The sequence below is a fragment of the Microcaecilia unicolor genome, chromosome 10 (genome assembly GCF_901765095.1).
Source record: "Microcaecilia unicolor chromosome 10, aMicUni1.1, whole genome shotgun sequence".
NCBI classification, from domain to species: domain Eukaryota; kingdom Metazoa; phylum Chordata; class Amphibia; order Gymnophiona; family Siphonopidae; genus Microcaecilia; species Microcaecilia unicolor.
Window position 1 is genome coordinate 125,208,059 of NC_044040.1, and position 23,789 is coordinate 125,231,847.

Below are 23,789 nucleotides of genomic sequence, written 5' to 3' on the forward strand. Positions count from 1 at the left end.
TTAATGGAAAGAAAATTATCAGGTATGATTATACATAATTTTACCTTCCATATCATCAAGCTGATCAATCCATAGACTGGTGGGATGTACCGAAGCAGTACTCACCCAGGGCGGGACATAGAAATCCCTGACCTCAACACTGAAGCTCCAAACCGGGCCTCAGCCACAGTCAAACGGTAATGCTTGGAGAATGTATGAGCCGAAGCCCACGTTGCCGCCTTGCATATCTCTTCCAAGGAGACGGATCCGGCCTCTGCCATCGAGGCCGCCTGAGCTCTCGTGGAGTGAGCCTTCAGCTGGATAGGCGGCACCTTCCCCGCGGCCACATAAGCCGCTGCAATGGCTTCCTGGACCCATCTTGCCACTGTAGGCTTAGCAGCCTGCAGACCCTTACGAGGACCTGCAAACAGGACAAACAGATGATCCGATTTCCGGAAATCATTGGTCACTTCCAAGTATCTGATGATGACTCGTCTCACATCCAGATATTCAAGAGCAGAGTACTCCTCTGGGTAGTCCTCCCTACGAAAGGAAGGGAGACAGAGCTGCTGATTCACATGGAAGCGAGAACCAATCTTGGGCAGGAAGGAAGGCACTGTGCGAATAGTCACTCCTGCCTCAGTGAACTGCAGAAAAGGCTCTCGACATGAGAGCGCCTGGAGCTCGGAAACTCTTCTGTCTGAAGTGATAGCCACCAAAAAGACTGCTTTCAACGTCAGGTCTTTCAGAGATGCCCTCGACAAGGGTTCCAAAGGCGGCTTCTGCAATGCTCTTAGCACCAGGTTGAGATTCCACGCAGGCACCACTGAGTGCAGAGGAGGGCGCAGGTGATTAACTCCCTTGAGAAAGCGCACCACATCTGGCTGCGAAGCCAGGGAAGCACCCTTCAGGCGGCCCCTGAAGCAAGCCAGAGCCGCTACCTGGACTTTAAGGGAACTGAGCGACAGGCCTTTCTCCAGACCTTCTTGCAGGAACGCCAACACTGAAGAAATTGGAGCAGTGAAGGGAGAAAGTGAGCCTGCTTCACACCATGCTGCAAAGATACGCCAAACCCTGGCGTAAGCAGTAGAAGTAGAGCGCTTCCTCGCTCTCAGCATAGTGGCAATGACCTTGTCTGAGAAGCCCTTCTTCCTCAGACGCTGCCGCTCAATAGCCAGGCCGTAAGACCAAAGGGAGAGGGATCCTCCATCACCACGGGACCCTGATGTAACAGGCCCTGCTCCACTGACAGCCGCAGAGGATCGTCGACTGAGAGCCTGAACAAGTCCGCATACCAGGGACGTCTGGGCCAATCCGGACCCACCAGGATTACCCGGCCCGGGATGCTTTGCCACCCGGTCTAGCACCCTGCCCAACATGGGCCAGGGCGGGAACACATAGAGGAGCTCTTGTGTCGGCCACTGTTGGAGAAGAGCATCTACTCCCAGGGATCGAGGGTCCCGTCCTCTGCTGAAAAAGCGCGGCACTTGGCCATTGGCCGATGACGCCATCAGATCTAGGCTCGGCTGGCCCCAGCGCTTCGTGATGTCCAAGAACGCCCGAGCAGATAGTTGCCACTCTCCGGGCTCCAAGGTATGGCGACTGAGAAAGTCCGCCTTGACATTCATGACTCCGGCAATGTGGGCCGCTGAAAGCTGCTCCAGGCTCGCTTCCGCCCACTGGCAAAGACTCATAGCCTCCTTGGCTAGAGGGGCGCTCTGGTACCTCCCTGGCGGTTGATATAGGCCACAGCCGTGGCATTGTCCGACAGGACCCGTACAGGCTTCAACACGAGTACCGGGATGAACTCCAATAACACCAAGCGAATGGCTCTGAGTTCCAGGAGGTTGATAGACCACTTGCCTCTGCAGGAGACTAGAGCCCCTGCGCTGTCCTTCCCAAGCAGTGGGCTCCCCAGCCCATCAAAGAGGCGTCTGTCGTGACGACAATCCACTCCGGGGTCACCAGAGGCAATCCTGCAGACAACTTGTCTGTCTGCGTCCACCAGCTCAGCGCCTTGCGCACTGCTGGGTCCACGGGAAGGCGCACAGCATAATCCTCCGACATCGGAGTCCAGCGCAGCAGCAGAGATAGCTGTAGTGGTCTCATATGAGCCCTGGCCCAGGGCACTACTTCCATCGTGGCCGTCATAGAGCCCAACAGCTGCACGTAGTCCCAAGCCCGAATAGGAGAGGCTACTAGGAACTAGTCCACCTGAGCCTGAAGCTTGACAATCCGATTGTCTGGCAGGAACACTCTGCCCACTTGGGTGTCGAATCGAACTCCCAGATACACCAGGGACTGAGTCGGGCGCAGCTGGCTCTTCTTCCAGTTGATGATCCATCCCAGGGAGCTCAAAAGAGCAACTACCCGGTCCATAGCTTTGCCGCACTCTGCATAAGAGGGGGCTCAGATCAACCAGTCGTCCAGATAAGGATGGACTTGTACTCCTTCCTTTAGCAGGAAGGCCGCTATGACCCCCATTACTTTGGAAAAGGTCCGCGGAGCAGTAGCCAACCCGAAAGGGAGGGCTCTGAACTGGAAGTGTCGTCTCAGGACTGTAAAACGCAGAAAGCGTTGGAGAGGAGGCCAGATGGGAATATGCAGGTAGGCTTCCTTGATGTCCAAGGAAGCCAAGAACTCTCCTGCCTTCACTGCCGCTATAACAGAGCGGAGAGTCTCAATGCGAAAGTGCCTCTCTTTCCAGGCCCGATTGACCCCTTTGAGGTCGAGGATAGGCCGGACAGAACCTCCTTTCTTTGGAACCACAAAGTAAATGGAGTAACGTCCCTTGCCAATCTGATTTTTTGGCACCGGAACGACCGCACACAGGCGGATCAGGTTGTCCAAGGTCTGCTGCACTACCACAGCTTGACCGGAGACTTGCAGGGAGAGAGTACAAACCCGTCTCTTAAGGGTTGGCAGAACTCTAGCTTGTAGCCGTCTCTGATGACTTCCAGCACCCACGCGTCTGAAGTTATAGTGGTCCACTCGCCCAGAAACGAGGACAGCCGTCCTCCAATCTGCCCTGGGGCGTGGACCAAGGCCCCGTCATTGGGTACGAGACCCTGGGGGAGGACCGGAGGGAGCACCTCCGGGACGGCGGTCTCTGCGAAAGGAATGCTGCTTGGGGGAGAAATTCCTCTTGAAGGAAGAGGGGGCAGAGGAACCCGACTTGCCCGGGCGGTATGGAGGTATCGGGATGAGTACTAACCCGAGCCCTGACCTCTGGTAATTTCTTGCCCTTAGACGTGCCGAGATCGGTCACGATTTTGTCCAGCTCGACCCCAAAGAGCAGCTTGCCTTTAAAATGCAATCTAGCCAGGCGGGATTTAGAGGCGTGGTCAGCAGACCAATGTTTCAGCCAAAGCCACCGCCGCGCAGAGACTGTCTGAGCCATGCCTTTAGCTGAGGCTCTCAAGACATCATACAGCAAGTCTGACAAATAGGCTAAGCCCGATTCCAGGGCCGGCCAATCAGCCCTCAAGGAATGATCCGAGGGGGAAGCCCGCTGCACCATAGTCCGGCACGCCCTGGCCACATAGGAGCCGCAAACTGAGGCCTGCAAACTTAAAGCAGCTGCCTCCAAGGACGACCTTAAGGCCGCCTCCAATCTTCTGTCTTGGGCGTCCTTTAGGGCCGTGCCACCTTCCACCGGCAACGCCGTTTTCTTAGTCACCGCAGTGATTAAAGAATCCACGGTAGGCCACAGATAGGCCTCACGTTCACTCACAGCCAAAGGATAGAGGCGGGACATAGCCCTAGCCACTTTAAGGCTCGTTTCCGGGACATCCCATTGAGCCGCAATTAAGGTGTGCATGGCATCATGCACGTGGAAGGTTCTAGGCGGGCGCTTCGTCCCCAGCATAATGGCAGAGCCAACAGGGGCTGAGGGAGAGACGTCCTCCGGAGAGGAAATCTTCAAAGTGTCCATGGCCTGTAACAACAGGTTGGGCAAATCCTCTGGGCTAAAAAGCCGCGCTGCAGAGGGGTCATCCGCTCCATCCGAGCGGGGATCTATCTCCTCCAAGGAATCCGCAAAGGATCGTTGGGAGACCTCAGACACGCTGCCCTCATCTACATCGGAGGAGACAAAAGTCCTCCAAGGCCTGGAAATCAACCCGAGGGCGTTTACCTCTGGGGAACCTCAACCTCTTTATCAGAAGAGGGAGCAGGGGCAGCGTTTTGCATGAGGAAAGCCTGATGCAGCAGCAAAACAAACTCGGGGGAGAAACCCCCCAGACTGTGCACTTCCGCAGCCTGGGCAACAGCCCTAGACGCACTCTCAACCGGCGCTCGCAATAGCGGGGGAGAGACATGCTGCGCATCCAAAATGGCGTCCGGCGCGAAACTCCGTGAAGGAGCCGCGCGGGAAGAACGGCGCTTAACTTTAGCCGCTTTTGTGCCGTCGCCCAAATTAAGGGCGTTCATGGCATTAATGTCTCCAACCTCAAGGGCGGCCCCGAAGAAGCCGTCCGAGCCGCGTGGCCGGCCAAGATGGCGGAGGCGAGGAGCGGGGGATGGGCGTTTATGGCGGGAAAAAACCGCCACGCCGGAGGAACGACCGGGACATTCATCGGTCACTAAACTATCACCCATCAAGGGCGAATCAGGTTGTAAAACCCCCGCATCCCCTCTAGAAGCGCTCCAGCGATCCGGGGAGCGACCCTTTGCGCCCTCGCCCTCCGACGCCATTGCCACGAGGAGAAGAATCGGGGAACCCCCTGCCCGCTATAAAAAGGTAAAATTACCTGCTTGCCGCTCCGAGCTGTAACGAACTGGTGTCCCAGTGAGTAGCTGCAATGAACGTTTAAAGAAACGTCGAATTAAACGCCTTTAAAGACGTTTAAAAATATATATTTTTTTTTTTTAAACGGAGCCAGCGGGAGGGGGGAGAAAAGGAGGGACCTGGCACCACCAGGTTTGCACTTGCTCAAAAGAGCCCTCAACCCCAGGCCTCAACAAAACCTAAGGATTAGGCTTGGAGGCCTAGCCAGAGCTGCTGCTGTGTGTGACCACCACCTGCTGAGATAGAGAACATACTGAGGAGTTTCCGGCAGCACATGACCACATATAGGGAGGCAAAAGTTTGCTCTCTATCTCCACCTGCTGGTAGATGGACACAACCCACCAGTCTATGGATTGATCAGCTTGATGATATGGAATTTCAAATTTAAGCAAGACCTCTACTAGGTCTTACTTTCGGAGGATGTCCTATTTTCGGGGAAACACTGTAGCAAATGTGTTTGTATCGTGTTCAGGAGAAAGGAAATGCATTTCTGTTTTTATTTCTCCAGTGTTGAAGCACATGCTAAGTTTAACTTTTTGGGGTTCCGAGTTCAATTTTTGTCTAAATATTTTTATTTCTGATACGTGATCCCTTGTTCTGTATTTGGTGAGGGTCTGTTGGTGTGACAGTAATGGCAGGTTGGGAAATCGGAGGGCAGGCAGGGAGGAGAGGGGATCAGGGAGGGGCCCTAGCATGTCTAACACCAGTTCTGAGCCTTGCTGTATAGCTGGTAGGGATCCCAAGCCTCCCCAGCTGAGGACTTCCTCCAAAAACGGCCAGAACTTCCTTCTACCAAGCTCTGCAGTCGGTGACAGCATGCTTGAGTCACCGACAGCTAAGCACGCATAGGGTGCTGGCATCAGTGGCTTACTGATGTTGCTGCTGCCTGCCAGGTTTGGTAAAAGGGAGTTCTGCCCACCTTGACAGAAAGTCTTCAGCTAATAGAGCTTGAGGATCCTTATTAGCTAATGTATTTATATTTTGCGGTAGGGCAGGGCAGAGAAAATATTGTGCCCACCCACTTTGGGCTCAGGCCCATCCAAAATTGGCTGTCTGGCAACGCCACAGGCCTTCCATCAAGCAATTATTCAGGAGGGCCAATTTTCTCAGTACGAAAATACTGCCAGTATCTCATTGTTGCTGAAACTGGGGAAGGCAGCGGAAGAGCCAGAATCTTACAGACCTATATCACTAATTAATGTGGATATTAAACTTTTATCAAAAATTCTGGCAGTCCGATTAGCGAAGTGCCTGCCATCTGTAATTGATCCTGCACAGGTAGGCTTTGTCCCTAAGAGACATTCGGTACTACATGTCCAGAGGGCCCTACTGGCAATGGCTCAATGTAGATACCAACAAACCCCAGGGATGATAGTCAGTTTAGACGCCGCTAAGGCGTTCGACAAGGTTAGCTGGAGTTTCTTGTTTGCAGTGTTGGAATGGGTGGGACTCCCAGATGGGGTACAACAGGCCACAAAAGCCCTCTACACAAATATGCATGCATGCGTGACGGCAAACGGTAACATATCACACACATTCCAAATTGGCCGAGGAACGAGACAAGGCTGTCCCCTTTCCCCTTTATTGTTTGATTTAACTTTGGAGCCTTTGCTTAGGATACTGAATACAACATCAGAGATCGCCGGGGTTGTATTGGGTGAACAGGAGATACGAGCCCTAGCATACGCAGATGACATTCTACTGCTCCTAAACACCCCGCAGAGATCGCTCCCAGCAGCATTGCGAATAATTCAGGAATATGGCCGGCTTATCGGGGTTTACTATTAATTATGACTAGTCAGGAGCACTGCCATTAGCAGAGGATATTAAAAAGAATTGGCCAGGGAGTTTCCCCCTTAGATGGGTTGATTCCAAAATGAACTATTTGGGGATATACCTCTCTGGAACCCATGCCTCCTTATATAGAGATAAGATAATATTGATCCATTATTAGATATGACACGATGTAATTAACAATGTGGAGAGACCTACCCCTCATAGTGTGGGGCAGAATTGCACTTTTTAATATGGTAATTGCACCAAGGTGGCTATATGTTTTTCAGCAGCTACCTTTATTTCTGAAACAAAGAGATGAATCTCAGTTACGGCGGCTGATACAAACTTATTTATGGCAGGGGAGGAAGCCCAGAATTCCCTACCGGCTGATAGCGTCTCCCAGAGAGAGAGGAGGCATGGGTCTATTAAATATAAAAATGCTAGCGGTCGCTTGTTCCATGAGACATATCAATGATTGGTACAGAGGGTCCACTGAATTCTCCTTAACGGAGATTGAAATTTCTAGAATCCCAGGGATACATTTTAGTCATTTATTACACACAGGAGGGGCTCTACCTACTGATGTTTTCAAACTACACCCATTATTACGGGCCCTATGAAAAACCTGGCGCTGGATATGCAGGCGACATCATTTTTCAGCCCGGGTGTCTCCGTGGCTATCTATATGTAATAATCCGGCTTTCCCGCCAGGTCAGGGCAAAAGCATATTTAGTAAGTGGGCTAAGAAGGGAATAATATATCTAACTCACACAGTGACGGACGAAGGGAAGATATACTCATATCCAGAGCTCCAATTGAAATACAAGATCCCTCAGTGACACTTTTTTGCCTATTGCCAATTAAAACACTATGTAGCTTCATTGGAGTGGACTGACCTAACTGAGAATGTTGCGGAGGTTCTTTCCGAAGATTTTACTCTGGGGGCACAATTATCGGTACCGTTGAAAATCCACCACCAACAATTAAAAGATACGACTATAGAATTAGATATTGTTGGTTTGGCCTCGGAGTGGACCCGAGACCTTGGGTGTGAGGTCACTGTGGATACCTGTGAAACGTTTATGAAATCGTTATATAAGTGGAGGCTCTCCATTCCACAGAGAGAAAGATTATATAAATGGATATTGCAGCCCCATGTCTCTCCGCACAGAGCATACCGGGCAGGGTTTGCGGAAAATGGTGATTGCCTAAAATGCAACTGTGGGCCAGCTACCCTGGGGCATATGTTCTGGAAATGTAAATATGTTTCTGGCATAAGGTGATTAGGGGAATAGAAGGGTTGTGGAACTGCACTATTACTTGGGACCCCCTGTTGTTATTTAATGTATTTACATATACACAACCCCCCCCCCCCCCCCCCCCCCCGGAAGGCTTCAAAGCTTTTACTAGAATAGCAATATATTTTGGAATAACCACTATTTTACAATACTGGAGAACGGGAGAAGAACCACCAATTCCAATATGGAGAACACAGTTAATAAAACAAATGAGGGTGGACAGGTGTGGGATCTCTGGCTTGGACAGCTTACCGGGTCTGAGATTCCAGGCCCAATGGGAACCATTGTGGGCCACCTTAACCCCTAGAGGGAGAAGTCTGCTGCTGAATTTTTAAGCTTTGGAGAATAATTGTTTTCTCTCTAAGGTTAAGCTTATCATTGCAGTTGGGCAGTAGAGTCTGAGCTTCCTTCCTACCAGAGTATTTAAGGAACATAGAGCATTGACACGAACCCTCCCCATGTGAATGATTAACTAAGGATACGTAGTAAGCATTAGACTTCTTTAATAATCGGAAATGGATCCGGGGAGAGGAGGGGAGGGAATGGGAAGGATAGAGGGGAAGGATATGAAGTACAGAGAATCACTGGTAATTGGAGCGTAACTATGCTGACAGCTTATTTGTGACTGGGTGAAAGATTTGCCATAACTGAAGAGTCAGCTACCTCGGAAAATAATTAATGACTGAATACGAGGTTGTTATGGGGAGGGAGGGGAGAAGAAGGGAGGGTGGAAATATTATAAAAGTTGATGATAAATCTCATGACGTGATATTTGTTTGTATCTGGTGGATATGTTGAATTTGTTATTACGCAATGTATATATTTGGTCATTTGTCACCAATAAAAATGATAAACCATAATATGTAAGCCGCATTGAGCCTGCCATGAGTGGGAAAGCGCGGGGTACAAATGTAATAAAAATAAAGGTAAATTATTTCTGTCACTCAATACCAACTCAATTTTGGATCTGATAAATATGTGCTTAGACCCCACAAGATGTGCACAGTATATACAAGTGTAAATGGACGTTAAAATGCTCCTGTACACAGAAGGCTTACAATCTAAGGCCCTGATGGCGAACCTATGACACGCGTGTCAGTACTGACACGCGTAGCCATTTTCAGTGACACGCGGCCGCATGTGGCCGCATACAGAGAAGCAGCGGAGTTCCTTGCTGACACCCGGGGCGGATCGCCGATGCGCCCCCCCTCCCCCCCGGTGCAGCGCGACCTCCCCCCCCCCCCCCGGCGAAATCACCCGGTGCATGTTTACCCGCTGGGGGTGTGCCGTGTGCGCTCCTATTGGCTCCCTCCCTGCTGCTCCCTCTGCCCCGGCTCCTCACTTCCGGCCGGCGGAGCAGAGAGCAGCGGAATGCCGTGGGGGACGCATCTCTGAGGGCCCTGTGATCACCATTACCAGCAACCATCATCCAATCTACTGTTCTGGGGTGTCGTGGATTTGTAATTGACCACCATTACTGAGATAGGTGAGGGGGAGGCTGGGAGAGGCGAGGGCATGTGCTATGGGTGCCGTTTCCCGCCATTAGAAATAGCGGCAGCCATCTTAATTTACATAAGGTGGTCAGTTAGGCTAGTTAACCCTTAATTGCCTGCAGGGCTAACAGGCTATCTATAATTCTATCTTCTGTCTCTGCCCCCCTGATGGAGAACTCAAAAAATAAAAAACCAAGGTTAAGTAAAGGAAGTGGTAGTAGCAGTAGCCGACCCTTTCAAGAGACATGGACCGAGATGTATGGCATTATAGAAAAAAATGGCAAATCATTTTGCGTTCTATGTACTGAAACGGTAGTAAGCAGAACGTGGAATATAAATAGACATTTTGAAACTAATCATTCCCAGCTCTTGAAAAAAAGTGAGGATGAACGGAAGGAATACATTTCCAGGCAGCTACACTTTTATAAGAGCCAATCTAAGTCCATCCTTAAATTTGTAAAAGGTTCTACAAATTTAACATCTGCAAGTTTGAGCATTGCTCACTCCATAGCTCAGCATGGAAAAGCACTCAGTGAGGGACAATTTATTAAAGAAACTCTCCTAAGATGTGCACCAGTTCTATTTCACGATATGCAGAATAAAGATGCAATTATTAAGAGAATATCTGAGTTACCAGGAAATTTGGAGTGCCTGGATCCGATTACCAGACACTTTTAGCACCCTGAAAAATATAGCAATGGCTTTACTCACAATTTTTCCCTCTACGTACTTTTGTGAAACCTTATTCTCAGCGTTAAATAATATCAAAACCAACAAAAGAAACAGATTGACAGATGAAGTTAGTAGCGCTTGCTTGGGCTTGAAGTGTACAAAATACCAACCTTCAATTGAAGATTTAGCCAATGAAATTCAGCAACAAAAAAGTCACTAATAGGCAGATTAGTTAAAGAATTCCCCCTCCCCCTCACTTATCTTAGTTCATGGCACCCCACACAAGTTAAATAATATCAAGACCAACAAAAGAAACCGACTGACAGATGAACAAAGAAGTCACTAAGTAGGTAAGTTAAATAATTAGTTTTTGGTTTATTAAATACAGTTTTATATTACAATTATACATTTTTGTTATTTAAACTATAAATATCGCGAAATTATGGTTTTTTTCTTGAAGTGACACACCACCCGAGTTATGCTCGGTTTTTTGGCGAATTTTGACACACCAAGCTCAAAAGGTTGCCCATCACTGATCTAAGGGGTCTGTTTACTAAGCCAAACAAGTGGCTTCTGCGCAGCACTGCCGTCACAGCCCATTCAAAGTGAATGGGCAGTGTCGGCACTAGTGCACAGCCAGCCATACTAGCAGCTTAGTAAACCCCCAACTTTGTACGCAATGAAAGGTTAAGTGGCTTGGCCAAGATCACAAGGAGCATCAGCAGTGGAATTTGGACCTCACTTTATGCAAATTTGAATGTTAAGAGGCAATGAAAATTTCATGACTGTATAAAATATTAGCTAACGTATAATATCAAAGAACTAGTTAGTAAGGAAAAGGTCAATCCAATGAAGATAAGCATTTTGACACCCTTATTTCCATATTGTACTAAGTTCTGCCCCTGAACTGCAGTTTATCACCATTACCTTCAGACTATGGATAATGTCAATCCTCTTGTTATGACTATCCTTAAAATGGATTTGTACTCTGACAGGAAACTCCCCCCAGCCACGTCTCGTCAAATGGAAAGGAGGCTCTCTAGAAAATAAAAACATTTCATACATGTATATACATCTCAGCATCTTTGCCTGCCCTTTAGTAGAGATATAAATTCTACTTTTTAGACAGTAAGCATAGGTGCCTTTTCCATTAAACATTACATGTACTACTCCAGAGGGAATTCTGCACAACTGCACAAAGCAGAATTTGCATAGATTTGCCCCAGAGTGCAGAAATGGTCTTTCCCCAAACACATTTTTTTGTAGCTTTGTTTGAGGGCAGCAATGTGAACAGCCAGGTCTGCCAATCAGCACATAAGAGACAGACCCAAGTACAGGTTTGAACACAAAGAAAATGGACTTCATTAAGTCCTGTACCACAAAGGCCACAAAGCGTGAGCCAAATGGTACTGAAAGTCCCAAGTTCTTCTTATGAAACTCAGAACAGAAAGATTTAGAATGCATGTGGCTCACACTCAGTGACAGGGGAGAAGGAAGGGGAGTTGCAATGCCAAAAGGAGCTGGGCATAAGAAGAAAGGATAGGAGAAAAGCTATTGAAAGCTGATAGACGAGAGAGGTAAAGCTGGGAGGAAATAAACAGGAATGAGTTGCAAGAGGTTGTGGGGAGGGGGACAAGCTGGGGGAACACACAAGCAGCTAAGGAAGAAATTTGTTGAGGGAGACATGAAGTGAGGAATCACAGGTGAAGAAGTGAGGAATCACGGGTGAAGGAGTGAAGAACTGGGAAAGTGTTGAAGGGGAGGAGCTGGGACAAGAGGAAAGAGAATATTAATGAGAGCGGAGAAATGTATGCATGCACTTTGGATTACTAAAAAAAAAAAAGTCATTGAAAACCAGAAGTACTAGCTTTGAGACACTACTATTGATGGGGAATTCTGTACCAATAACTAAAATTTAGCACCTTTGTGTAAGAATCATCATTTTCTGTTTTGAAGTTTAAATTGAATATGGCTCAAACACAGTGGTTTTATGGGAAAATTAGGTTCTTACCTTGGTAATTTTCTTTCCTTTAGTCACAGCAAATGAATCCATTAACTGATGGGTTATATCCGCCTACCAGCAGGTGGAGATAGAGAGCACTGAAAAACCACAGTGACCTTGGACAGCTAGCCCCTTCTGCCTTCAGTATATGAAACTTCCAAAGCAGAGAGAGAAAGAAAGGTAAAATAACGTGAACTTTCCTCACAGTGAACAAATGCCCCAGAACCGGAGCAATCACCAACAAAGAAGGGACATTCTCAACCTCCTGCAATAGAACAGCATGTAGAAACTCTGAGAACTGATCTTCAACTCCTCCTGATGCGATACGATATCTGCATGAAGGCTCTGAACAACAAAAACAAAGTCAGACAGGGAGGGATCATGGATTCATCTGCTGTGACTAAAGGAAAGAAAATTACCAAGGTAAGAACCTAATTTTCCCTTCCTTGTCATCAACAGCAAATGAATCCATTAACTGATGGGATGTACAAAAGCACTCCCTAAGTAGGGTGGAACAGGCAACTCCGCGAGCAAGCAATTGCGCTACAAAATGCGCGTCCTGGCTCGCAGCAATATCCAGTCTGTAATGTCGTACCAACGAGAGCTGAGAAGCCCAAGTAGCCGCACGACAGATCTCTTGAAGAGAAAAAAAAGACACCCATTTCAGCCCACGAGGAGGAAATCGTTCTCGTGGAATGCGCTTTAAACGCTTCAGGCGGAGACCGACCAGAAATCAGATATGCAGAAAAAATGACTTCCCTGAGCCAACCCGAATTATAGCTACGTCATGCAAGGTTCCACGTTAGGAGTTATGGACCAAGAAAGGGATCTGGGTGTCGTCATCGATAATACACTGAAACCTTCTGCTCAGTGTGCTGCTGCGACTAGGAAAGCGAATAGAATGTTGGGTATTATTAGGAAAGGTATGGAAAACAGGTGTGAGGATGTTATAATGCCATTGTATCGCTCCATGGTGCAACCGCACCTTGAGTATTGTGTTCAATTCTGGTTGCCGCATCTCAAGAAAGATATAGTAGAATTGGAAAAGGTGCAGCGAAGGGCGACTAAAATGATAGCGGGGATGGGACGACTTCCCTATGAAGAAAGATTAAGGAGGCTAGGGCTATTCAGCTTGGAGAAGAGACGGCTGAGGGGAGACATGATAGAGGTATATACAATAATGAGTGGAGTGGAACAGGTGGATGTGAAGCGTCTGTTCACGCTTTCAAAAAATACTAGGACTAGGGGGCATGCAATGAAACTACAGTGTAGTAAATTTAAAACAAATCGGAGAAAAGTTTTCTTCACCCAACGTATAATTAAACTCTGGAATTCGTTGCCGGAGAAAGTGGTGAAGGCGGTTAGCTTAGCAGAGTTTAAAAAGGGGTTGGATGGTTTCCTAAAGGACAAGTCCATAAACTGCTACTAAATGGACTTGGGAAAAATCCACAATTCCAGGAATAACATATATAAGAACATTTGTACATTTGGGAAGCTTGCCAGGTGCCCTTGGCCTGGACTGGCCGCTGTCGTGGACAGGATGCTGGGCTCGATGGACCCTTGGTCTTTTCCCAGTATGGCATTACTTATGTACTTATGACTATAGTGGCCTAGGACGCCGAACACCTGCGTCGAGGACCTGTCAACAATACAAAAAGGTGATCATAAGTCCTCAAGTCATCTGACATCTGTAAATACAGCAAAGGAGCCCTGCGGACATCCAAAAGACACAATTGCCCAAAGGGTCCGGAAGTCCTCCTTAGAAAAGGAAGGTAGAAAAATGGGCTGGTTCAGGTGAAACGCTGGAACCACCTTAGGCAGGAAGGCAGGAACTGCACGTACCATTATCTCAGACTCCAAGCACTGTAGAAAAGGAGCCCGACAGGAAAGCACCTGAAGCTCAGATACACGTCTAACCGATGTCGTGGCCACAAAAAGACTGTATTGAAAGTCACATTCTTCTCAGAAGCTCGCAGAAGCGGCTCGAAAGACGAACACTGAAGAGCCTTCAACACCAGCCCCAGGTTCCAGGCCGGACACTGCGACCGCACAGGAGGACGGAGCCGAAGTGCCCCTCTGAGAAATCGGACAAAGTCCGAATGAGCAGCAAGGGACAAACCAGAGACTTTCCCTCGGAACCATGCCAACGCTGCCACATGAACCCGCGGGGAATTGTAAGCCACGCCTTTTTGTAAGCCGTCCTGCAAAAAGTCCAGGACCGACGACACTGTAGCCAGCATGGGTGTGACCGCTTTTGAAATACACCACGCCTCAAACTTGCGCCAGATCCGAGCATAAGCTGCGGAGGTAGACCACTTGTGGGCCTCCAGAGAGTGGAGATGGCCTTGATAAGAGTAGCCCTGGTCTCTCAATTGTGCTCTCTCAAGAGCCAGGCCGTAAGACCAAATCGGAAGGGATCCTCCATAGTGACTGGACTCTGAACCAACAGGTTCGGCACCAGAGACAAAGAAAGTGGAGCCTCCACCAGCCTCCGACGGAAATCCATGTACCACGTACACCTTGGCCAATCCGGAGTGATGAGAATCACCAATCCTCGGTGTAGCCGAATCTGCAGGAGGACTCGCCCGATCATGGGCCAAGGAGGAACACATCCTGGAGGGCCAGGGTTGAGCCAATGCATCCAACCCCGCCGAGCGAGTAACTCTCCTTCTGCTGAAAAAGCGAGGGACTTTGGCGTTTGCATTTGACGCCATTAGCTCCCATCCAGGAGTCCCCCATTTGGCACAAATCTGAAGATAAAACTTCTTCTGCCAGTCCCCATTCCGCCGGGTCGATTTGATGCCTGCTGAGGAAATCGGCTTGCAGGTTGCTCAGACCTGCTATGAGAGCTGCGGACAGCAGAAGCAAAAGAAGCTCGGCCCACTGGAAAATCTGAATGGCCTCTGTGGCCAGGGCCCTGCACAGAGTGCCGCCCTGGCGATTGATGTAGGCCACCGCTGTCGAGTTATCTGACAGAACTCGAACAGGAAGCCCTTCCAGAGTCTTGAGGAGGGCTAGAAGAGGCTGGAATATCGCTCTCAGTTCCCAAAGATTGATGGACCACCCCACTTCCACGGTTGTCCACTGACCCTGAGCATAGCTTCCCTGTAAATGAGCTCCCCAGCACAAAAGGCTGGCATCCGTTATCACCAGGCACCAAGAAGGAAGCGCGAGCAGCCTTCCCAGTCGCAGCCTCCAGTCGGAGAGCCACCAATCCATACTGTGCCGGTTCGCAGGGAGCCACGTTAGTCTGCATTGGGATTACTGAGAAATCGGAGACCATGCTGGAGCAGAGCAATCTGCAGCGGCCTCAAGTGAGCTCTCACCCAGGGAATCATCTTCATGGTGGCCACCATCAACCCCAGGAGCTGAACAAAGTCCCAAGTTCGAGGGCAAGGCATCCGCAGGAGCAGATGGACCCGATTCTGAAGCTTGCATCGCCTGTGGTCGGAGAGGAAGACGAACCCAGAGGGCGTGTCAAACCGGACCCCGAAATACCTGAGAGACTAAGAGGGGGTCAGGTGACTTTCGGGCAAATAGATCACCCAGCCCAGAGTCTGAAGAACCGTTATCACTCTGGCCATGGCGAGACAACTCTCGTCTGCCGAATCTGCCCTGATGAGCCAGTCGTCGAGATACGGGTGAACTCTGACACCCTCTCGCCTGAGAAAGGCAGCTGCCACCACCATCATCTTGGAAAAGGCATGGGGAGCTGTGGCTAGGTCGCAAGGCAAGGCCTGAAACTGGAAATGTTGGCCCAAAACCGCAAACCAGAGAAACCGCTGATGCGGAGGCCAAAAAGGCATTGGCAAATACGCTTCCTTGAGGTCCAGAGACATGAGAAACTCTCCTGGCTGTACCACCAAAATGACGGAGTGCAGGGTTCCATGCGAAAGATTCACACTCTTAAGGCCTCGTTGACTCTTCGTAAGTTGAGGACCGGTCTGAAAGACCTACCTTTTCGAGGGGCCACAAAATAAAGAGTAGCGATCGCAGCCGCGTTCAGTGGGAGGCACCGGAACAACCGCTCTGAGGTGCAGCAAGACTTGCAACGTCTCCTCTACCACCACTCGTTAAACGGCAGTGCCGAATCAGGACTCCATAACAGCATCTCTCACCGGGGCACCGAATTCCAATCAATAGCCTTCTCTGATCAGGTCCAGGATCCACTGAACCGAAGAAATCTTGGTCCACTCCTCGAAGAGGGAAAGACGACCCCTTACTGAAATCAATGAGCGGAACAGCGTCCCGTCAAAGAGGAGGATGACCATGAACTCCTGGCCATTGGCCGGCTGCTGTGGAACGCTTGTCCAAGCCAACAGGAGTTCCTCTGCTGAAAACGGGCATGTTAAGAAAACCCAGCCGAGCGCCCCAAGCAAAACCTGCGCCCTTCGCGGAAACGTGGCCTGGAAGAGGAGGGAAAAACAGAGATTTTGGAATAAGGCCACGGCCTATCCTCAGGTAACCGCTGGGACTAGAGTCCCCTAGGTCTTCAACAATCTTCTCCAATTCCTCTACAGAAAACAGAAGGCCCCAAAGGGTAACCTCCCCAACCTCACCAACCTCTGCTTAGAGGCCATGTAAGCCGCCCAATGCCACAGCCAAAGAACGCGGCAGGCAGCAACCGCCACAGACATCTGCTTAGCCGCAGCTCTGAGCAGATCATAAAGGGCATCAGCCCCAAAAGACTGGGCAGACTCCATACGCGGGACAACCTCAGAGAGGTAACCCGCACCATCCTCGGGCAAAACACCCGCCTGCTGTAACCAGGAAAACAGGCACGGGCTGCATAGGAACTGCAAATCGCCGCCCTTAAGGAAAGGCCCAAGATGTAAAAGGACCACTTCAGCACGGATTCTAGCCGCCGGTCCTGCATATCTTTCAAAGTGACCCCTCCCTCCACCGGGAGAGTGGTCTTTAAAGTTACGTCCGTGACCAACACATCCACTTTAGGCATCCCCAAAAGAGGTCAAGTGATCCTCACTCAGAGGGTAAAGCTGACCCATAGCCCTGGCAACCTTAAAAGGTCCATCAGGGTCAAACCACTGAGCAGAAATACGCTCTTGGATGGAGTCATGCACAGGCAAAACCCGAGAAGGCTTCTTCGTACTAGCCATCCTAAGATTAACAGAGGAGGCATCGCCCTCGGCCAGATCTTTAATAGAAAGGGCCTGCAAGGCGTCAGAAATGAGCACTGGCAGCTCGGCGCGATGGAAAATCCGTACCGCTTTAGGATCATCCAAATCCTGTGGCAAACCAGGGCCCTCCTCTGGATCATCCGTCCATGAGGGCCTACCAGACTCCTCAGACTCCCCACAGCCTGCCAGAGGGGGGGGGGAAAGGGAGATGCGCCACCCTTAGATGGAGAATTTACCTGTTTACGTTTAGCGTCAGTCCAACGCTCGGGGGAAGAAGGAAACCCCGCAGCCAACACCGGGCTATCAAAACCTGGAGGGAATCCAGTCCGCAACGCAGTGCCAGACGCCTCCAGCAGAGTCCTTTTTAACATAAAGGCCTTATTCATCAGCAGCTCAAATTCAGGGGAGACAAACTCACCCTAGCCCTCTGCCCCCGAATTAGGAGAAGCAGAGGAAGGAGCTCCTCTAGCAGCCTCGGAACGAGGCATCCCCCTACACTCCAACTCCTCCGAAACCGCGAGGGTCGAGTCATGCGGCGCTTCCAAAATGGCGCCCGCTGCCAGCTCCATCGAGCTGGAAGAATCACCGCTCGCCATGCCCGTACTAGCACGAGCGTCTAAGGAGCACATACCGTAAAGCCCCACTGCTGACCTGCGTTTAACACAGCGGGAGCAGTGCTTAACGCCTTCAGCAGCCATCGCCCGACTGGACGGAAATATAGAAATAAAATGGTGGCTTCGCACCAAAACTTACCCTGCACAGAATGCTGTCCGCGGGAACATCCCCGAAAGAGCTGGGCACCACTCTCACCTATCTGTCTGTCCTACCCTTTTCCCTTATTTGTCCTGTCTGTCCTGATTTAGATTGCAAGTTCTTTTGAGCAGGGACTGTCTTTTCTTCATGTTCAACTGTGAAGCGCTGCGTACGTCTGGTAGCGCTATAGAAAAGATTTGTAGTAGTAGAAGTCCGAGTCAACAAGCTCCGGTCAAGCTGCACAGAACCAGAATCTCTGGAGAAAGCCTCAGAACAGCAACGCTGATAAAGCACGCACTTTTTTTTTTCTACTGTGAAGAAAGTTGGAGGCAGGCAGCAACAGAGGGACTCTGGGAGGAGGGGGGATGGGGTAAGGCAGGGACAGGGAACAAAACCAAGTACGCCTTCAAAGTGGGCACCACCAGCCACCACACCCCCACTCTACTGACAAAGCACAGGAGCCACCTCAGGCAGAAATCAAGGAGCTGATCAAGCGACGTCCACACCTGCTGGGAGATAGAGATATACTGAAGGCAGAAGGGGCTAGTCATCCAAGGTCACTGTGGTTTTTCAGTGCTCTCTATCTCCACCTGCTGGTAGGCGGATACAACCCATCAGTTAATGGATTCATCTGCTGTTGACAAGGAAGAATGGTTTTATGGACATTGAGCTAACCCATTTTTCACACCTGAGGCGGGGTTGGCCCAGATGTCCATATGGCCAATGAGGATACGCCCATTCAATCGCATGCAAAAATCTGAAAAATTCATTGGCTTTTGAATTAATCCACTTGTCCATGGGTAAATATTGATGTCTTCATGCACTAAATCCAAAACCAGAAAACTGGCAAACTTGAGTGTCAGTCCACTTGTAAGACTAGAACATGCAGAGCTTTAAAATACTGTGTCTAAAATTTTTAATTCATTTGCACAGAATTTCTCCAAGAATAATTCACAGCAAAGAGCACACAAAGAGCCCTTTGCCTTTTATTACTAATTCAAGTTGTAAAATGGCATCCCCATTTCTACTAAATATATTTTTCCATGTAATTCCAATCTTTAAAAATAAATCCAAATCTGTGAAGACACAGGACCAATGAGAAACAAAGGGATACAAATGGGATACATAGAAATACCAAAATGTATTTATTAATAAAGCTAGTACCTGACTTCCACCAGGTCATTAGGCTTATAGCTAGGATGAAGGAAGAACCAAACTTTCTTCACAAAATGACTTATACTGGGCTCCTTCCGAGACCCTCGAACATAAATCATCCATTTATGGGTAGACTGATCACTCTCTTCTCGCTTATCAGGAGGAATGTACCTGAGGACAAAGTTTCAGAATCAGAATGTATTAAGTTCACAACACTCTGTTTCAAACTTTAAAAACATATAATGGTATAATACAGATAAGCTGACCACATTGTTCAGAGTAATAGCTAATATAGTGGACCAGGGTACCCCAAACTTGATCTTTGAGGGCAACAACCCAGTTGAGTTTTTAGAATTATCATAATGAATATTGTGGTAAGCACATCTCACAGGGTTAATTTTGTGTCAGAGTCCCCATTAGCCACCTGAAACACCCCAACTGGGGCAGGAAGAAGCTGGGAATGGAAACATAAGCATGACTACTACTACTTATCATTTCTAAAGCGCTACTAGACGTACGCAGCGCTGTACACTTGAACATGAAGAGACAGTCCCTGCTCGACAGAGCTTACAATCTAATTAGGACAGACAAACAGGACAAACAAGAGATAAGGAAATATTAAAGTGAGGATGTAAAATAAGGGTTCTGAACACGTGAACAAGGGTTAGGAGTTAAAAGCAGCATCGAGAAGGTGGGCTTTTAGCTTAGATTTGAAGACGGCCAGAGATGAAGCTTGACGTACTGGCTCAGGAAGTCTATTCCAGGCATATGGTGCAGCAAGATAAAAGGAACGGAGTCTGCAGTTAGCGGTGGAGGAGAAGGGAGCAGATAAGAGAGATTTACCCAGTGAACGGAATTCCCAGGGAGGAATGTAAGGAGCAATGAGAGTGGAGAGGTACTGAGGAGCTGCAGAGTGAATGCACTTATAGGTAAATAAGAGGAGTTTGAACTGTATGTGGAAACGGATAGGAAGCCAGTGAAATGATTTCAGGAGAGGGCTAATATGAGCATAACAACACTGGCGGAATATTATTCGTGCAGCAGAATTTTGAACAGATTGAAGAGGAGAGAGATGGCTAAGTGGGAGGCCTGTGAGAAGCAAGTTACAATAGTCTAAGCGAGAGGTGATAAGAGTGTGGATGAGGGTTCTGGTAGTGTGCTCAGAAAGGAAAGGGCAAATTTTGCTGATATTATAGAGAAAGAAACGACAGGTTTTAGCAGTCTGTTGAATATGTGCAGAGAAGGAGAGGGAGGAGTCGAAGATGACCCCAAGGTTACGAGCTGATGAGACAGGAAGGATGAGAGTGTTATCCAGAGAAATAGAGAATGGAGGAGGAGGAAAAGTTGGTTTAGGGGGAAAGATAAGAAGCTCAGTCTTGGTCATGTTTAGTTTCAGATGGCGCTGAAACATCCAGGCAGCAATGTCAGACAGGCAGGCTGATACTTTGGCCTGGATTCCTGTTGAGATTTCTGGTGTGGAGAGGTAGATCTGGGAGTCATCAGCATAAAGATGATACTGAAAACCATGGGATGAGATCAGAGTACCAAGGGAAGAAGTATAGATGGTGAAAAGGAGAGGTCCCAGGACAGATCCCTGAGGTACACCAACTGATAGTGGGATAGAAGTAGAGGAGGATCCACTACAGTATACACTCAAGGTACGCTGGGAGAGATAAGAAGAAAACCAGGAAAGAACAGAGCCCTGAAATCCAAGTGAGGGCAGCATATCAAGGACAGCAGATAAAAGCCAAATGGCCCATCCAGTCTGCCAATCCATAGCATCCACTATCTCCTCCTTTCCCTAAGTGATCCCACATGCCCGTCCCACGCTGTCTTGAATTTGGATACAGTCCTTCTCTCTACCACCTCCACAAGAAGACTATTCCACACATCCACCACCATTTCCATAAAAAAGAATTCCCTTAGATTACTCGAGAGTCTAAAACCTCAACTTCATCTTACGCCCTCTCATTTCAGAGTTTTCCTTCAATTGAAAAAGGCTCGCCTCCTATGCATTAAGGCCAAGGAGATATTTAAACTTCTCTATCATATCACCTCTCTCCCACCTTTCTTCCAGAGTATACATATTGAGGTCTATAAGTCTGACCCCATACACTTTATGACAAAGACCCTTGACTAATTTTGCAGCCACCCTCTAGACACACTCCATTCTATTTATAACTTTTTGAAGATGCGGTCTCCAGAAATGCACACAGTACAGCACAGTCTCGATTATCTGACCTTTGCTAATCCAACCATCCAGCACTGAGTGCCACATGTATGAGTATCTCCCGGCTGGTGTGATGTCATATGTGTGTGCTCGATGCAAAGTGCTCCTAGACCTCAGAGAGCGTGTTCGTTCTCTCGAGGCTAGAGTAGCAGACTTGGTAGAAATGAGGGAGATAGAGAAATACATAGACGAGACCTACAGGGATGTTGTAGAGAGGTCCCCCGGGCTTTTCAGCTCCTTCACACAGGATTCGCTGCCAAAAAAGATATGAAAGAATGGCGTGCTTCAGTTCAGAAAAGAACTTCGTGGCCTTGCTAGATCTGCATCCAAATCTGGCTCGTCCTATTGTGTTAGGCATAGTGATTGGAAAAACAGATGTCCGAGGGTTTCCAGACAGAAAAAGGACTCCTGACGCAGGCCTCTGCGGCCGAAAGACGATTCTTGACGAGTCCATTACATTTTGTGAATTAAACTTCTGATGTGAACTCACTGAGTCTTCATCATCTTTGTTGTCACTGTCGCTGTGTTTGCTTGCTTATTAGGTGTATCATTACTTTCATTAGGTGTATCATTGCTTTTGACTCCTAACCATGACTCTCTTACTCAACACCCTCACTTATCACCCCTACCACTGCAATTTCCCCACCCCTAGCTGTCTGTTCGTCTGTCCAATTTAGATTGTAAGCTCTGTTGAGCAGGGACTGTCTTTTCATGTTAATTTGTACAGCGCTGCGTAAGTCTAGTAGCGCTATAGAAATGTTTAATAGTAGTAGTAGTAGTAGTAGTCAGGTAGCCTCTGTGTTGCCTTGGACAAGGGAGGTCTCCCAGAAGGTGAAGTAGGAAGTACTCCTGTAGCCAGGACCTGCACACGAGGGGATTTACTATCCTCTCGCACCGAGGATATGTCTCCAGGAACTGCCCGGAAGGGAAAGGATAGGACAGCTCTTATAGCTGGTGATTCGATCATTAGGCATATAGATAGCTGGGTGGCTGGTGGACGGGAAGATCGCCTGGTGACTTGCCTGCCTGGTGTGAAGGTGGCGGACCTCACACGTCACCTAGAGAAGATTTTAGATAGTGCTGGGGAGGAGCCGGCTGTCTTGGTACATGTGGGTACCAATGATGTGGGAAAATGTGGGAGAGAGGTTCTGGAAGCCAAATTTAGGCTTTTAGGAAGAAAGCTCAAATCCAGATCCTCTAGGGTGGCATTTTCTGAAATGCTTCCTGTTCCATGCGCAGGGCCCAAGAGTCAGGCAGAGCTCCGGAGTCTTAATGAGTGGATGAGACAATGGTGCAAGGATGAGGGTTTTAGATTTGTCAGGAACTGAGCAACATTCTGGGGAAGGGGGAACCTATTCCGAAAGGATGGGCTCCACCTTAATCGGGATGGGACAGGGCTGCTGGCATCAACATTTAAAAAAGAGATAGAGCAGCTTTTAAACTAAGGATGGGGGAAGGCTGACAGTCATGCAAAAGCGTATGGTTCGGAATAAGGTATCTTGCAAAGATATCGCCCAAACAGGGAAGACAGGGTTTATTGATAGTGAGGATGAAAAAGAGACTGTAGTAGATTCAATGTCCATAAATAAAAATAATAAAAACCAGACAAAAGATAGCAAATTAGTACTGTCAAGTAATCAACATGCTGTAATAAGGAATAACAAGCCTAGCTTGAAGTGTCTATATGCAAATGCTAGGAGCCTAAGACAAGATGGGAGAATTGGAATATATTGCACTGAATGAAGAATTAGACATAATAGGCATCTCTAAGGCCTGGTGGAAGGAGGATAACCAGTGGAATACTGTCATTCCGAGGTACAAATTATATCGTAGTGATAGGGTGGACCAGATTAGGGGAGGAGTAGCACTTTATATTAACGAGAGACTTGAATCAAATACATTGAAAATTCTGAAGGAAACAAAGACCTCTTGGAATCATTGTGGATCAAAATTCCAAGTGTTAAGGGGAAAAGGACGGTGATAGGGGTATACTACTGTCCGCCCGACCAGGATGAGCAGACAGACGCAGTCATGTTAAAGGAAATTAGGGACGCAAACAAACTGGGCAACAAAATAATAATGGGTGATTTTAATTACCAAAAATTCACTCTAAATAATTCTACTATAGTATACACGAGTATTGGAGGTGTACTACTGCCAACACATATGAAAAAAGTGGAGAAAAAAGACTTCAGAAATTCTAACGAGTGCTCTTCATGTGGAAAACCACCTTTCAAATTTCTAGCACTCTAGTTCTTCAATCACCAGTCTTCACAAAAAAACTCCACTCTTCTAATTCATATAATGCATGCCTACACACCTTTTCACAATACTCGATGTTGAAGGCTCAAATCATAGTAAACAAACGGTGAAAATAATTTCAACTTAACTGAAATATTCTGTCATCGCATATAATGTTCCCAAAGCCCAACAGGAGACCCTGTTTCGCCAATCCTAGGCTGTTTCAAGGGCCAAAGTTCTCATAAAGACAGTTCATTCTTGTT

General features: G+C 48.2%; 1 protein-coding gene across 1 annotated transcript in view; it reads right to left on the minus strand.

Annotated features, from left to right (window-relative positions):
* Positions 1 to 23,789, minus strand: part of YEATS2 (YEATS domain containing 2) — a 1,439,149-nt gene that overhangs the window by 1,096,703 nt on the left and 318,657 nt on the right. Inside the window, 2 exon segments of the mRNA XM_030217135.1 lie at positions 10,935 to 11,046; positions 19,065 to 19,226. Of these exon segments, the coding sequence (XP_030072995.1) occupies positions 10,935 to 11,046; positions 19,065 to 19,226 (274 nt within the window).